The sequence below is a fragment of the Peromyscus maniculatus genome, chromosome 22 (genome assembly GCF_049852395.1).
Source record: "Peromyscus maniculatus bairdii isolate BWxNUB_F1_BW_parent chromosome 22, HU_Pman_BW_mat_3.1, whole genome shotgun sequence".
In the NCBI taxonomy this organism is placed as follows: Eukaryota; Metazoa; Chordata; class Mammalia; order Rodentia; family Cricetidae; genus Peromyscus; species Peromyscus maniculatus.
The window spans coordinates 17774505-17791942 of NC_134873.1; the positions used below are offsets into that span (position 1 = coordinate 17774505).

The 17438-nt window shown below is 39.4% G+C and overlaps 2 protein-coding genes across 7 annotated transcripts in view; one reads left to right on the top strand and one right to left on the bottom strand.

The window, feature by feature from the left end:
- LOC143270186 (putative Polycomb group protein ASXL2) overlaps positions 1-17438 on the bottom strand; it is a 342260-nt gene that overhangs the window by 120814 nt on the left and 204008 nt on the right. The window lies entirely within an intron of this gene.
- LOC143270190 (putative Polycomb group protein ASXL2) overlaps positions 1-17438 on the top strand; it is a 273546-nt gene that overhangs the window by 24245 nt on the left and 231863 nt on the right. For all 6 annotated transcript variants that reach the window (XM_076559175.1, XM_076559171.1, XM_076559172.1 and 3 more), the window contains exons 3-4: positions 11282-11390; positions 16510-16657. In XM_076559175.1, coding sequence (XP_076415290.1) covers positions 11282-11390; positions 16510-16657 — 257 coding nt within the window. The remainder of the gene's footprint in view (positions 1-11281; positions 11391-16509; positions 16658-17438) is intronic.

Genomic DNA, 17438 nt, shown 5'->3' on the forward strand with positions numbered 1-17438 from the left:
AGATGTTACCATGGCACTGGGTAATAGTATGTGCTACTCAGGTCTGTGTGGGCTCGACTGCAGCATGGCCTTTGGGTACCAACATGGTTCCGGTGACTGAAAAGGCCTCAGGCAACCACACACACACACACACACACACACACACACACACACACACACACAGCCTTCGGTTGCAACAGGAGCCACAAATGTTGGCCCAGACAGCACCATGGCCCCATGTGGCAATCAGGCCTCCAACATCAGCCTTCATTTTCAGAATAAATAAATTTTATTCCCCAGATAAATTTATTAAGGTACACAATATTTTGGTGACACAATACCACCACATCTCCTCTCTTTTTGTCTAAAATTAAAGAAAGCTTATAACTAATACAAGAAAAACTATCTAATAAGTATATACAATATATACAGACAAAAATTACATTAATGATGTCTAGTCCATTAACATTTGACAGATTCAGATAAAAACTCCATTATATATATTAACAATGTCTAGTAACATCTGATAAACTCAGACCACAAAATTTTCATTACTTATCTTATTTAAAACAAGTAGTTCCTTTTAAAAAGTAGATTCCATAATCTCCCTTTTTATCTTATCAATCCATATTTTCTCTTCATTTCTTCCTTTCTGCCTCTTTCCACAGCACATGGACCACTCTGCTTCTCTTTCTCTGCCATTTCTCCACCACATATTTGCTCATCATTATGGCACTCACCTGCCCGGCACCTGACTAACCCCCACTTGAGCAGAACTGCAAAAGGGGGCCGTGGATGTCTTCCCACCAGCCAGGGCCTTGAGTGTTCCTTAGATTTCAACTTTAATTTTCTTTAATGTGATACTTCAGATTTGCTTATTTTTGTGGTGTTGGGGGTTGAATATAAGGCATCATTGGATTCCATGTAAGTGAGAGATGTACCTCTGAGTCATGTACCCAACCCTTGAGATATTTTCAATTGGTTCTTTTCTAGAGCAAGAATATCCCCTCTGTGTGAGGGGCATGGTAAAGAGACCACTGAAATGGCTTCTTCATTAGGGAGAAGGTTTTTATTGTGAATAAGAGAAGTTATCCAGAGGCACCTGGAAGAGTCCAGAGCAGTGAGAGAAAGAAGTAGACTGGTCACAGGCAGGGCTGTCTTCAGGAGAAGTGAGAGAGCATGGAGTGGAAACACAGGCCTGTTGTAAGGAGGACAGGAAGCTGGGGGAAGGGAGGAGGGCCAGGAGGCTAATGTGGACTTTGAATTGTGTAACAGCTATTTGTGATGCTGAGGAAGCCTGGAGGCCAGCATGGGCTTCCATATGTAGATAGCTGCCACAGGCATATATATGTCTGTCAGTAGAGAGCAATCAGTGTCTCTTCTGTAGTCGAGCTTGAGCTCATTTCTGGACATGTGGACTGTTGGAGACCCAGCTGCCCTTCCCTTTTGAGCTAGTGCTGTTGTGAATGTCTGTATCCCAGCTTCTTGGGAGGTTGAGGCTGGAGTATTGTACATTTCAGTCTGGCTAGAGTAACCTAGTAAGACCTCATCTCAGAAAGAAACAACCAAAAATCAGAATGGGGCCAGTGAGATAGTTCAGCAGTTAAGGTGCCTGCTGCCAAGCCTGACATCCCAGTTTGATCCTTGGAACCCACATGGTGGAAGGAGAGAATCAGCCTCCTGCACATTGTACCCTGGCCTCTGTGTGTGTGCCTATCATGTGCAGGTAAACCCACCCACACAAACTTGAAAAACAAACAGCAGCAGAAAAAGAAGCTTTGATTGTGGTCACATATCAGTAGGTTGAAAATTAGTTTATTTCATTGATATGAAAAGTTATAAATGAGCATACCTCATTTTGATGTATTATCTTTCTGAAAAATTTGTGTGTAAACATTTATAAATTAACACACTAAAAGGCCATTTATGCCGGACAGTGGTGACTCAAGCCTTTAATTCCAGCACTTAAGGCAGAGGCAGGCAGATCTCTGTGAGTTTGAGGCCAGCCTGGTCTACAAAGCGAGTTTCAGGACAGCCAAGGCTATACAAAGGAACCCTGTCTCAAAATCAAAAACAAAAACAAAAGCTGTTTATTTTTATTTTTTTAAAGCACTTCGAGACCTTTCAATGCCTGTTTAGAAGTGTAAAGCACAGTATTTAAAGTACAGGGGAGACAGAACCCGCCTTAGTTTCCTTGTAATAATCTGTGACTGTTGGTTGTGTTCTATTTGAATTCTGAGTATACATTAGTGTGCATTGCTTCTAGAGTCACAGTTTGTCTGTCTTATCTGTTAAAGCGGTGCTGGCAAGTCAGTCCAGCAGCCCTCATATGCTAGCATCCTCCTAGAGTGGAAAAATACTTGCACTTGAGCAGATTCTTCCTGAATTTATCTTACCCATGAATTTGCTGTTTTCTGACCTAGACCATTCATTAGAGTCCATATAGTAGGTAGTTTGGATGTGGCATCAATTTGAATCTTATATTTATAGGTCAATATGATAGATTGTGAGGCTAATGAATGGTTGTGGTCAACTTCCTAGTTTCTAGATTAGTTTTTTTTTTTTCTTCCTTTTTCACCTTTGGAAGAAGTTTAGTAGGAGTATTTAAAAATCATTGGCTTTTCATGGAAAGTAACCTGAAAGAGGTACAGTACTATATACATAGTAATTGGCAATTGTGAGGATAAGCAGATGGCTTGGATGTGTATTCCTTCCCACAGAAACTTATCTAATAGTTATAATACAGTGATGTCTCTGATGAGCTGTACAATTAGAGGTCATCGGTTGCATTCTCTCCTATAACCTTTCCCTGTCACATTATTTTAGTTACAGAATAGACACACAGTTACAGAACTGCCACAAAAGACAGTTGGAAAGGATAATGTGTTTTATGTCTCATTTTTTACAAATGAATGAAGGCTCATAGAGATCTTGAGAGTTGACAAGAGTCACACAACTAGCTCTGGGGTTTTTAGTCTATCATACTGTCTTTATTTTTCTTTCTGATTAATATATTCTATCATTTATATTAAACTTACACTGTATGCTACATATAATAGCATTAGATTTGTGGTTGTTGATTATTACCCTTTGCTTTCTGTTTTTTTTTATAGTGGTCTCAAAGTTTATTTTTTACTTTATACCAAAGTCATAGGCACTTTTAGGGTTGATATCATAAAAATCTCAAAACTATCTATCCTCCACCTCTTATAAACAAAAAAATACATAACAGAGGTAATAAAGAATTCATAGTTATTACTTTATGGCAGAAATCATTATCTCAGCAGAGGAGATCTTTTTTGACTACTTACCAAGCTAAGTTGCCCCAAAGTGATTTCATTAGAAAGACCCTAGTTTAAGAATGAAGAACATGCCGGGCGGTGGTGGTGCACGCCTTTAATCCCAGCACTTGGGAGGCAGAGCCAGGAGGATCTTTATGAGTTCAAGGCCAGCCTGGTCTACAGAGCGAGATCCAGGAAAGGTGCAAAGCTACACAGAGAAACCCTGTCTTGAAAAACAAAACAAAACAAAAAAAAGAATGAAGAACATGGGCTGGAGAGATGGCTCACTGATTAAGAACACGGACTGCTCTTCCATAGGACCTAAGTTCAATTCTCAGCACCCACATGGTAGCTCACAACTGTCTGTAACTAGTTCCACGGGACCAGACACCCATGGAAAAACACCAGTGCACATAAAAAAAAATAAAATAAAAACAAACTAAAGAATGAAGAACATTTTTTTGCCTGTAAGATGACCAGAGGTAAAAGCATTTGGTGTATGGATCCAATCTGGATCCATCCCATGGTAGGAGTGGAAGGGGAAAGCCAACTCCCAAAAGTGTATATGCACATTTTTTATTAAGTTACTAACATTTTTCTAAGAAACAGAAACAAAACCATTCGATATTGGTAGGTTTTTGTTTTGTTTTTTTTTGCGACAGGGTTTCTCTGTGTAACCCTGGCTGTCCTGAAACTTACTCTGTAGTCCAGGCTGGCCTCGAACTCATAAAGATCCCTAAGTTCTGGGATTAGTGGAAGGAAGGTAGGCTCTCACAATACCCAGGCTGTCCTAGAACTCTTGAACCTTGTAAGTGGTGAGATCACGGTGTCTACCAGCTTCCCAGCTTTCTGTTGTGTTGTTTTTTTAATGAGGCTGGATTTACTAAGGAGCCTATGCTAGCCTAGAACCCATAGCTCTCCTAAGAGTACAAGCATGTGCCTCTAGACCCAGCAGCAGCAGCAGCAGCAGCAGCAGCAGCAATATATTCTTGTCTGTTGTTTAAATTCGCATCAAATTCTGTTATAGATCAAAGAGAAGAAAATAATGCTCAAGGGCCTTAGTTGATGGCTTTACGATGACTCTTGGCAATCAGATGCAGGGGGGGGGGAACTATGAAAAATTCACACTTAACTCTAATTACACTTTTTCATAGAATTCAAGTATTTCACTTGTTTTTCTAAAGTAATTAGACTATGTGGCTGAATTTAAGTGTGCAATTTTAGACAGTGATATTTTGGACTAATTTGCATTTTTAAAAAATTAATATTTTATGTAGCAAAATGGGGATTGTTACTAATTTGAGAGTTGTTAATAGTGCTGGGAGATCAAGGTATAACTTAATTGGGGGAGCTTATTGTTACTTGTAAAGAAAATTAAAAACTTTTTTTTTCCCTCCTCTTGTTTTCTTGGGGTGCATTCCAACTCCAGAAGGTAAGAAGTATTACTTTATTCTAAAGGAGTATTAAGCAATTATAATGTAGTCTTTTACAAGTTTTACTGAATGTGCCAATGTATGCATGGTTTTTACTTTATAAAATGATTTGCCCTAGAAATAAAGTAATAGTGATATTATATAAATGTTAGTTACTAAATGAGCTTTTTTGTTTTGGTTTGTTAATTTTTGTAATTTGTAACCATTACATGGCCATAATTTTAGAAATTGTTGACATTAAGGCCTATCAAAATTGTCATTTGTCTTAGAGCACTGAAGTACCACTCAGCATTAATGAAAATGCTTAGAAGATAGAGCAATGTGTGTTGCCTGTTGCTTGTGAGATTGAAAATATATTTATTTACTTGACTGATACAGAGAAAATAATTGGTAAATTGTTTACCCAAAGGATACTTACTTTAAACCAGGCAGAACAGATGAAAATTCATAGTCTGAATCCTTTACTGAATTGGCTTTTTGTCGATGTTTGCTGGTCTCTTTAGATAGCTGTTGGTTGTAGCAATTCCCGTTTATAGTATAGTGGGGTTTTTTTGTTTTGTTTTAAAATTTCAGTTCTATGACTTTGATGTGAGGCTTGAGGACAGGGAACTCTATCTGTATTTTCATGTCATAGAATGCCATGTTTGCTTACAGCTTCAGATTAATCTCTCAACTTCAGTTAATCTGTTCATTTCATTTATAATTTATTTTTTAAGTAATGGGTTATGAATGAAGCTTAATTAAGATTTAACCTTTTAAGTTATTTGTGTGTATGATGTGTGAATGCAGTTACATGTGTATCGTGGCGCTCTTGTGGCAAGATCTTTGATTTTGGTCTGTTGGACACTTGCAGGTAGTAGTGGTGGTCTCATCTTTGAGGACAGAGTGGCAGACTGAGCTGTTTCTTGTCTTCTGGTCTTTTTTTTTTTTTTTTTTTTAATTGTTTTGTTTTGAGCAGGATCTTACTAAGATCTGTCTCTGAAATGCTGGGCTTAGAGATGTGTGCCACCATGCCCAACTTTCTGTGATCTTACCCCACATGCATAATACCACCTAAGAACTCATTCCTATTTTAGTATTTGTTTTTGAGACTTGACGTGAAAGCCATTTGATATAATCTAAGGTTTACCATATCTAAGTTACTTCTCTGAGAAAGAATTTCTGATAGAAAATATCATGAATTGGTTAAATAATTAGGTCAGACTACTACTTAAAAACTCAGAATTTTGATATCCACATCCACATGTGGCATTCTAGTTCTCACAAAAGCAGGAAGCAAAGCCTGTGTAGAAACAGTTCAGCAGCAAGAGCACTTGCTACTCTTGCAGAGGACCCAGTTCAGTTTCTAAAAAGTAGTTTTTATAAAAAAGCCTAAAGCAATTATAACAGCACTAGCTATTAAGATACAAAATTGCATTGCTAAATGAGCAATAATTACCCAATAAGGACAGTGATGTAAAATTTTATCTGATTTCTGTGTTTTTATTGTCTCCAGTTCAGTTCTTGTATAATTATACCCATAGTTTATTTTCTTCACAGAGATTCTGAGCTTCAATTTCTGTGTTCATGTTGGCATTCCTTTTACCTGGAATCATAAGATCTTGTGTAACCTTTTGTACTTAGTTTGGATACAAACACTGTTTGGGATTTGGTCCAGCTGTTAAGAACTTTAAGCATCCCAGCTGAGCAGTGGTGGCTCACGCCTTTTTGGTCCCAGAACTTGGAAGGCAGAGGCATGTGGGTCTGTGAGATCTAGGACAGCCAGGGCTACACAGAGAAACCCTGTCTCCAGGAAAAAAAAAAAAAAAAAAACTTTAGGCGTCCTAATCATCTATAATAAGATAGTAAATAGATAGGTAGTTAGTACCTTTATTACAGAAACGAAGAAGCATTCTGTTTCTCTCAAAGCTAATTTTTATTTTTATGGCCTGTTTATCACAATATTTAAAAGTTAGATGGTATAATGAGCTAGTATTTGAAATGACCTTGGCTAAGATGGGAGTTAGATATTTCGTATGTGTCGATGAGACAAAGACGTCTCATCGACAGTGGAACAGGAAAGACTTGCAGAGCTAGTCATGATAGAAGGTAAACTCTTGTTTTTTGCCTCACTTTTGTGTGAACGGTAGGTGATTGGGCAAGGAGCTTACTTTGCCTCCTTGGTAATAGGGATTGAACCCAAGGGTCTCACAAGGCATGATAGTCAAGTACTCTGTCAGCCTTTGAACAAGGAGGGGTGTGTGTGTGTGTGTGTGTGTGTGTGTGTGTGAGAGAGAGAGAGAGAGAGAGAGAGAGAGAGAGAGAGAGAGAGAGAGAGAGAGAGAGAGAGAGAGAGTGAGAGTCAGTTTCAGCTGGGCTTTGTGGCACATGCCTTTAATCCTAGCACCCTTTGTGTTGTGGCTTTCTCTCTGCATTTTGATATGCCACCTATCACAGTTCAAAAAAAGAATGAACACATGCCCATTAGAGACATACAGGATACTTGGTGATTTATTTATTTTTATTGGTATTTATTAGTGTGTTGTGGTGGTCGGAAGTGGACATCAAGTATATTCTGCTCCCTTTTCCACCACCTACTTTTCCCCAGAAGAGTCATTAACTCTTCTGTTTGGCTAGACTGGCTGGCCAGTGATCTCCAGTGATCTGCCTTTTTTTATTTTAATGATTTATTTATTTTTATTTTTATGTGCATTGCCTGTATATATGTTTGTGTGAGAGTGTTGGATCCCCTGGAGGTGGAGTTACAGGCAATTGTGAGATGCCATGTGGGTGCTGGGAATTGAACCCAAGTGCTCTGGAAGAACAGCCAGTGCTCTTAATTGCTGAGCCATCTCTCCAGCCCGAGATCTGCCTTTCTTCTTTTCTTCTTTCTATATTTTGGTTTTTCGAGACAGTTTCTCTGTGTAGCTCTGGCTGCCCTGGAACTCACTCTGTAGACCAGGCTGGCCTTGAACTCACAGAGGTCCACCTGCCTCTGCCTTTCTTTTTTTTTTTTTTTTTTTTTTTTGGTTTTCCGAGACAGGGTTTCTCTTGTGTAGCTTTGCGCCTTTCCTGGATCTCACTTGGTAGCCCAGGCTGGCCTCGAACTCACAGAGATCCGCCTGCCTCTGCCTCCCAGGTGCTGGGATTAAAGGCGTGCGCCACCACCGCCCGGCTTGCCTCTGCCTTTCTTAATGTCAGTCCTCCACTTCTGTCCATGTTGCTTGTGGTCTCTGTAGTAGATTTGGTTTTAGGGTTTTGAGTATCACCAGCAGGGAGCTGAGAGGAAGATGAGTTGAGAATGTCCTGTTAAGTTGTTTTGCCCCTTAATAATTGTGAAAAACAAAAACTACGTAAGGGAGTTGTAGTCAGACTCCAGACCATTCCCTGACTTCTTTCCATATGAACTTTCAACGTGCTTTCTTATTACTTCTGTTTTCCTAGATACAGGAACGTGTTGCTTTAAGAGTTGCAGCGCCCAATGTTAGGCATAGATCCTATACCTGTAATTCTAATGCTTGAGAGATTGAACTAGGAAGATTGCCTTGAGTTTGATGCCAGAAGCTACATCTAGAGTTCCACACCACTTCAGACCTGTGCTACAGAATGAGGATTCTGTCCTAAAACAAACAAACAAACAAACAAACAAACAAACAAACAAACAAACAAACCAGAAACACCTACCAATCATACACAAAAGGATTAGTGTGCTTTCTTTAACACTATAGCCCTTGACCTTAGACTAACACTTGGTTTTTAGTAATATTTTCTATCATTTTATATCCTACATTTTAATATTGTTCTTAATTTCAAGCTTTTGTTTGTTTGTTTTGTTTTGTTTTTCAAAACAGTTTTTCTTTGTAGCCCTGGCTGTCCTGGAACTCCCCCTGTAGACCAGGCTGGCCTCGAACTCAGAGAATCTGCCTCTACCTCCTGAGGGCTAGGGTTAAAGGCGTGTTCACCATCCAGCTTGAAGCTTTTATTTTAATAGCTATTTCTTAGCTTTTTTCTGTTGAATAAAATCCACAGGCTTAATCATCTGAGAACATACAATTTTATTCCTTTTTGGTAGTCAGTCTATAATTTGATTTTTAAAAGACTTAAAAAAATTAATGTGTATGAATTTGTTTGTTTTTGAGGCAGAATTTCACAATGTATCTCTGGTTGGCCTGATAATCATTATGCAGAGCAGGTTTGCCTCTTTTTGTTTGTTTGTTTTTGTTTTTGAGACAGGGTTTCTCTGTGTAGACCTGGCTGTCTTGGAACTCACTTTGTAGCCCGGGCTGACCTCGAATTCACAATCTGCCTACCTCTGCCTCCCGAGTGCTGGGATTAAAGGTGTGTGCTGCCATGCCTAGCGTGTATCAATATTTGGCTTGTGTGTGTGTATTTGCACCACATGCATGCTTGGTGTTTGCAGAGTGTAGAAGGGGACATTGGATCTTCTTAAACTTGAGTTATAGATCGTTGTGAGCCTCTAAATGGGTGCTGGGAATTGAACTTGGGTACACTGCAGGAGCAACAAATGTTCTAAACTACTGAGCCAGCTTTCTAGCCTCTATAATTCGATATTTTATAACATACCCCCTTTTTGTTGTTTTTGTTTTCCAGGTCTTTACTCTGTAGTTCAGGCTAACATAGAACTTGTTTTCATCCTGCCTCAGTTTTGAGAGCAGCAGTTCTCAATGTGAGGATTTGAATGACCCTTTCTTATGAGTCACCTAAGATCATTAGAAAACACAGATGTTTACACTGCAATTCATAACAGTAGTAAAATGACAGGAAGGAGCAGTGAAAATAATTTCATGGTTGGGGGTCACCACATGAGGAACTGTATTAAAGGGTTGCAGCATTAGGAAGGTTGAGAACCACTGCTCTAGAGGCTTGATTATATGTGTGGATCACCATGCTCAGGTATACTTTTTAAAGCATGTGGTGTAAATGAGTTTCTAAACGGTCTTATTAAATAAAAACACAGAACCAGAAATAGGGGTGAAAATCTGACCGAGATCAGAGGGGTAGGAACAGCTGCCAGGCTCCAAAGAGAGCGACTTCCTTTCTAAGCAGACTTATATGCCTTTTCCGTTCTGTTTTCTAATTGGCTCTCTCAGCCCAGCTACATCACTTCCTCTGCCTGCCCAGCTCTGTCACTTCCTGTCTATCTGTACAGACCTCCTATGGTTGGTGCTGGGATTAAAGGCGTGTGTAACTACACTTGGCTCTGTTCTCTAGTGTGACCTTGAACTCACAGAGATCCAGACAGATTAATGTGTGCTAACATTGCATGACTTTTGTGTTTACTATAGTGGCTGGCCTTCCTCTGATCTCCAGGCAAGCTTTATTTTACTGGGGGACACAGATAAAATATCACCACGATGTGGTTTTATGCTTAAAAATGCATTGCTTATACTTCTCTTTTCTGTTTCTTTTCTTTCTTTTCATTTTTTAGTTTTTGGTTTCTTGAGACAGGGTTTCTCTGTGTAGTACTGATTGTAGAGCAGGCTGGCCTTGACCTCTGCCTCTGTCTCCCAAGTTCTGGGATTAAACGCATGCAGTTAACTATACCTTCCTGTTTCTTAATGCAGAAGTGCTTAACATTAGACTTATGGTAGAACATTAGACCCATTTTCTTTTCTTTTTTAAAATTATTTACTTTTTACTTTATGTGCATTGGTGTTTTACATGCATGTGTGTCTGTGTGAGCATGTTGGATTTCCCTGGAACTGGAATTACAAAAAGTTGTTAGTGGCCATGTGGGTGTTGGGAATTGAACCCTGGTCCTGGAAGAGCAGCCAGTGGTCTTATCTCTACAATCCCAGTTCCATTTCCTTAATGTAGTGACAGACCAAGATAAGGATGCCTGTTAGTGAATTTTATTGCCCTTTTTTGAGAGCACAGTAAAGTCTGATGACACTTCAAAATGAATTTTTTCCCTTAGGAGCTTGCTTTATAGTAGAGAATGGCATTGAACTTGGGATTCTTTTGCCTCAGTCTCCTAAATTCTGGGGTTATAGTTGTGTGCCATCATGCCCCACTCAAAAAACTTTTTTCATCATAATAATGAATTATTATGCACATAAAATTTTAGAAAATGAGAAAGAAAGCTAATCCATGCAAAATAAGTCTGTAAATTGTCTTTAAAGTGATCTCCTGTGAAGCTTAAGTACAAGAAACCACGGCAGTTTTGTTTACAAATCAGATTTAGTTTAGTGCAGCAGCACACAAGAAGCTGGAGATTTATTTGAATCTGTGTGTGTGTGTGTGTGTGTGTGCGCGCGCGCGCGTGCGTGTACATGCTTTCCACTTTAATTATACTTACAAAGTTTTGTGTGTAAATAAAGTAGGTTTGCAAAATAAATTTGATATTGTTCTATGTTGATTTTTTTGTTTTTCTTTTACTTAAATGTTAGATTACGGATTTTTTTCCCCTTTAGAAACTCAAAAATGAATTTTCCATTCATTTTTTTTCATGGCAATATCTTTCTGTATTAATATTTTTTACAGTTAGTAAAACAGGAATATTGATCAATTAAAGAAATTAAGTCAGCATTACAAAGAATATTCAGAGATAAACTAATCACTATGCTCTTCACCTGCTTTGCTTTGTAGTGGGACTTCCCCTCTTGCATGCTTAAATGCAATGCTCCACACAAACTCCCGAGGTGAAGAGGGCATCTTCTATAAAGTCCCAGGTAGAATGGGAGTATATACTTTGAAGGTAAGTTGCTTGGGAGCCAAGAAAGAGTAAGTGACAATGTATAATAATTGAGTCACAAAGACAGAATTCAATATTTCAACCCTAAAATAAGTAAGTAAATAAATTTGGGAGAGGGAGGAGATGTTCTAGGAATTGAAGGCAGGGCCTCATGAATACTAAGAAGGCACCCTTTGTATATATTCTTATTTAACATGGGTTTTTTTTTTAGATTTATTTTATGTGTATCCGTGTACCACATACATGCAGTACTCATGGATGCCAGAAGGGGGTGTTTCATTCCCTGGAACTCGAGTTTCAGATGGTTGCTAGTGACTCTGTGGGTACTGAGGATTGAACCTGAGGTCCTCTGGAAGGAAGAGCAGCTGTCAGTGTTAACTGCTGAGCCCTTTCTCTAGCCCGTTTCTTATTTTACAGAACTTCAAAATATTTCAATTACAAATTGAGGATTCTTTTTTTGAAACATACTGCGTAGAGCCATAGATTCTTTTCTTTTTCTTTCTTTCTTTTTTTTTTAAAGATTTATTTATTATGTATACAGTGTTCTGCCTGCATGTACCCCTGCCCGCCAGAAGAGGGCACCAGGTCTCATTACAGATGGTTGTGAGCCACCATGTGGTTGCTGGGTATTGTACTCAGGACCTCTGGAAGAGCAGTCAGTACTCTTAATCACTGAGCCATCTCTCTAGCCCAGATTCTTTTCTTTATTCATAAATTTCCCCACTAAAACTTAGTTATGGTTATTATTCCTTTTTTTTCTTTCAGAGCTGAGGACCGAACCCAGGGCCTTGCACTTGCTAGGCAAGCGCTCTGCCAGTGAGCTAAACCCCCAACCCCTTATTCGTTTTTTAATAATGGGAAAAAGTAAAGTTTGAAAGATGTAATTCCTGACCAGTGTTGGCTGTATTGTATCAGAAGAAGAATAGGAACTTTGATCCGATTCCACACCCACATTTCTTCTTCCATAACAAGCTGGCTAATACCTCATTTGTACACTGAAATGGTGACCTTTTCTCATCAATATCCTTTCACTTATGAGTAGGAAAACCAATGTAAATGAGCTTAGTAAATAGGCTGGAAAATGTGTGAACTCATACAGCTAAACTAAACATTCATGGGAAATCCAGGCTGGGTCCAGATGATCAAAAGGTGTCATCTGGTCTTGGTCTGTTCTTTCTTTTACTTTGTTCTCAGTCAGCTTCTCCTCCTCGTCCACGGATTCAGTCCGAGTCTCCGTTCTACAGACTGAGAGTCTAGAGACAAGAGTCCAAGACTGAAGCAGGGCTCCACCTCACTCAGACTGACTGACCCGTGTGACACCCACCGTTCATGAGTTATGGCTGTTGACAAATGTCGAATCGTTGTCATCCTTGATGTGGGGTTGTAGTTGAGCTTGTGACAGCCTGATAATTAGGAGAGGGCTTGTTTCTCAAAGGAAGTTTATCAGCAAACCAGAATGGCAGACTATTTGACAGACTGTTGTACCCCAAGTGACACGTCCGTAGAGACCGCTGTCTGTCCCACTGCCTCCTGTCTCTGAGCTTATCACGGTGTTCAGTGGCAGTATTGCGTCCACTGACATTAAGAACTCTGACCTGAGGTGCTGAGATGGTTCAGCATGTGAAGGCACTGACAGCCTGTTTTTGGTTCCCTGGGCACATATAAATGAAGGACAGAACCAACTCCTACAAGTTGTCCTATAACTTTCATATGTGTGCTATGGCACACAGGTACCCAACATAAAACAAAACACAGAAAATGAACACCTAGGTTTGGTGGCCGTGCATGCCTTTAATCCCAGCACTCTGGAGGCAGATGTAGGTATCTCTGAATTCTAGGCAGGCAAGCCAGTGAGATCCTGTCTCAAAACAAAACAAAAGAGGAACAAATCCCACATCTAGCAGCTTAATGTGGTGGCATATGGTTATCAATCATAGTACTCAGGAGGCCAAGGTAAAAGGTCCTGTCCAGTTCTAGATCACCCTGACCTATATAGTGAGCTCAAGGCCAATCTGTGCAATATATATAGCACAACCCTATTCTGCCTTTTAATGTTAACTTCCTCTGACTGTCTGCAGTGTTTAACTTGTGGGTGTTATGGGACTTTAGCCCTAAATGAAGCTTTCATGATCTCATTTTGATGCTTTAGCTATTCTAGATCTTCCATGATTTTAATTGCATTCATTAAATGTGTACTGTGTTGGAGAGAGAGGGAAAGAAATCCTCAAAATGTATTTTCTGTTATTACATACCAATTAGTACAGTTCTTCTGATACCATGTGTTCGGGGGTTTCTCCCATATATCAAGCAGTTCTCCAACTGAAGTCAGCTAGCTGCCTTTAATTTAACTCAGTTTTCACTGTTTGGCTATTGTGTCGGTCAAAGGGCCCAGTACTAAAGGTTACCCTTCACTTCAGCTATTAGTTACAAGTCTTTGGATGAGACCTAAGCTCTAGGACTGCTTACAAAAGATGTTAGAGGAAAAAAAAATCTTTGAGTTTTCTATTTATTGTAATGTAGATAAAAGACATTCATGAAGTGAGGTGTGGCCACTGAGTATAGAATCTGTCTTGGCATACCAGTCTCCAAGCACAGACTTTAGCCATGTGCAAGCTCATCCAAACCCCTGGTCTTTAGAGTTTTTATGGAGGATTTGTGATATGAGTGTGATTTTTGTCATTGGCCATCAACTCAACCTTCGTTCTTGAGAAGATGGACTAAAAGTTCCAATTTTCTAATTACATAATTGTTTCTCTTAGTAGTCAGTCCCTACTCTGAGGCAGACCATTCCGAGCCAACAAAGAATCATCCAAACAGACGATCTAATTATCAGTAGAGTCAAAGACCAAATAGCAGAACAATAGGTTTTCCTAATCTGCTGTTGATCAGGAAAGTACAAAAGTTTCAGCACTCTGTAGCAAGAGCTCAGAGTTCACTGTAGACAGCAGTTAAGAGTACTTGCTGATGTTACAGAGAAGCAAGATTCAGTTTCTAGCCTGATGCCCTCTTCTGGCCTCTACAGGCACTGCACACACATGGTGTGTGTATACATGCATGCAAAACTCTCATACATAAAATCTTTAAAGAAAAAAAACTAAGAGTTCAAATAATCATATCGTCAAGTCTATGCCAAAAATAGACTAAGATGAATAATCTATAGTTCTTGATCTCTGTAATGCTTACATTTTAGTTATTAAAATTTTCATATTTACAAAATATATTGTGAAACTCTTCCATTATAATGACACAAAATAAAGATTAGTTTTGAATAAAGGGGTTTAGAAAGTTTGTGTTATTACTTGTAAGATTTAAGTTGGACTTGAACATATACATAAGAAGAGTGAAGGCCTTCAAGGATAAGTAGCTCAAATGAAGGAACAGATAAAATTCTGGATGAATTTGAAAGTAGAGGAAATTGGATTAAGTGATAATCACTGTAGTTGGGATAATTGATAAATTAACAAAGTTTTACCCTGACTGAGCTCTGTGTTTGGGTGGGGTATTGAGTAAGTAGATGGCAGAGGTCTTCAGAGAGAACCATGTCATCAGATCTATGTGTTATGATTTTTATGAAAAGGAGATTACAGTTTGGTGTAGGAACTCAGAGTAGTAATATAGGTAGACACAAGACATTTGAGGCACAGAACACGTTGCATTTGGTATGTGTAAAACAGTGGGTGAGAAATGATTCTAAGATCATGAGCCGTTGATCCCAAGGGGATCACAAGTTTTTTGCAAAAAGAAGATAATTATATTTGTATTTCAGATACTTGTTGAACCTACAGGTCAAGATGTCTGGCTGGCAACTAACTCTATAAAAGCTGTCCTGCATTTTGAAAGAAGGAATATAAAAATATGGGGTCTGTATTTTAAGAAAGTGTATAACATAAGAGATGGATTAGAGAGAAAAATTTAAGTGGAAAAATACTGTTCTTGCTCAATCGGACTTAATGGCCTTGGGTAGATGTCATGTGGTGCCAGTTAGATGGAGGGCAATTTTTTTGTGTTTGTCAGTTCAATTTTTAATGTGATAAAAATAATTATATGGGATAACAAAGTATTGATGGAAAGAAAATCCATAAGAAATAACATTCATTTATCCATTTATTTATATAAGCTTTTTGTACTATGTAAACACATAGTAACTAGTACTGAGCTCTCATAAAGGCTATGTTGTGAACATTTAATATTAATTAGCTCATTTAATTTCTGTGTGCTCTTTTAAGGTAGGTGCTATCACCCCACCTTAGACACTGAAATGAGGTTATGGGAGATTGAGACTAAGGCTGTGTAACTGGGAGAAGATGAAGCCAGAGAGCCCTGCATCACTAGCCTTTCGTATGCTGCTACTCTTTTCTCACATGAAATGGTCATAGTTATGCTGTCTGTTTAATATTCTCATTATTCAGAGCTGAAACTAAAGAGATTGATGTGATTCTTTAAAAAACAAACAACAGGCTGTGCGGTGGTGGCGCACGCCTTTAATTGCCCACCTTTAAAGCACTCGGAGGCAGAGGTAGTTGGATCTCTGTGAGTTCGAAGCCATCCTGGTCTACAAAAGAGAGTTCCAGGACAGCCAGAGCTGTTACGCAGAGAAACCCTGTCTCAAAAAACCACATAACGAAACAAAAACTCCTTTTCTTGATGCTACTCATTAACCAATATTGAGGACCCAGTTAGGTGAAAATAATGTGATAATCTTGTTCTCCTGACTTTAATTCTAGAATTGAATTCAGAATACATAGGGCAACCCACCCCACCCCACCCCACCCCACCCCACCCCACCCCCGACACAAATATGTCTAACAAAATCATTATTAGCTTTTTAAACCTGAACATTACGTCTTTTACCTGGATTTACGGCTACCAATTTTCTGTAACTTAAACATATGTGGTACCTGCATATGAATGTTGTGTATAATTTTTATCTTCTGGGTGTAGGTGGAAAATTAATTTATTTGACCAAAAAAAGGGGGAAGTATCAGGATTTCAGCTAATATTGGTGGTTTTACTATTTTATAATAGTAAAAATTAATCAGTTAAGTTACTGTATTACATACTAGAAATTTAGTTTGGATTTGCTAAAATGGTAATAATCCTAACAGGATGCCTACATTTTCAGAAAGATGTGCCAGATGGAGTGAAAGAGCTGTCAGAAGGTTCAGAAGAAAGCAGTGATGGTCAGTCAGATTCTCAGAGCTCTGAGAACAGCAGCAGCAGTGATGGCGGCAGCCACAAAGAGGGGAGAAAGAGCAGGTGGAAGAGGAAAGGTAATCCCCACTGCTGCAGGGCAGTGCCTTCTCGCTCTCGACCATCCGCCTCTTCTTTCCCTGTAGCCTAGTGCTCTGCCTGGTTGCCTGCAGGGGCGGAAGCGTCTGTATTTCACCTGCTGGACACAGTGCAGCAGCCGCCAGCTTCATGGACCTTTTGGACTGTGTGACTGAGAAATTTTCAAAAATAGACTTTTCTAGTCGGGCATGGGGGCACGTGCCTTTAATCCCAGCACTTGGGAGGCAGGCAGGCAGATCTCTGTGAGTTCGAGGTCAGCCTAGTCTACAGAGTGAGTTCCAGGACAGCCAGGGCGACACAGAGAAACCCTGTCTCAAAAACCAAAATGAAACAGACAAATCTGTGTCTATATATAAATCTCTCTCTATGTAGATATCTATATATATGCTTTTAGGAGCTGGGAGATTGCTCTGTGGCTAATATGCTGTGTGAGCATAAAGAACCGAGTTTGGATCCCTAGCACATACGGATATATAACACCAGTAAAGGGGATGAGGAATTATGCATTTCCTGGGGCTCGCTGGCCATGCAGCCTAGCCAGCACTATGAGCTCCAGGTTCAATGAGAGATCCTGTCAGAGAGAGAGAGAGAGAGAGAGAGAGAGAGAGAGAGAGAGAGAGAGAGAGAGAGAGAGGAAAGAGGGGGTGTGTTGGTGGGGTTGTTCTGGGAGCTGTAATACGGGAATATATAATGAGCATAAGGACCACAGTTCGAGTCCCAGAATGTTGGCCAGGCATGACAGCTGCCTGTAATCTCAGCCAG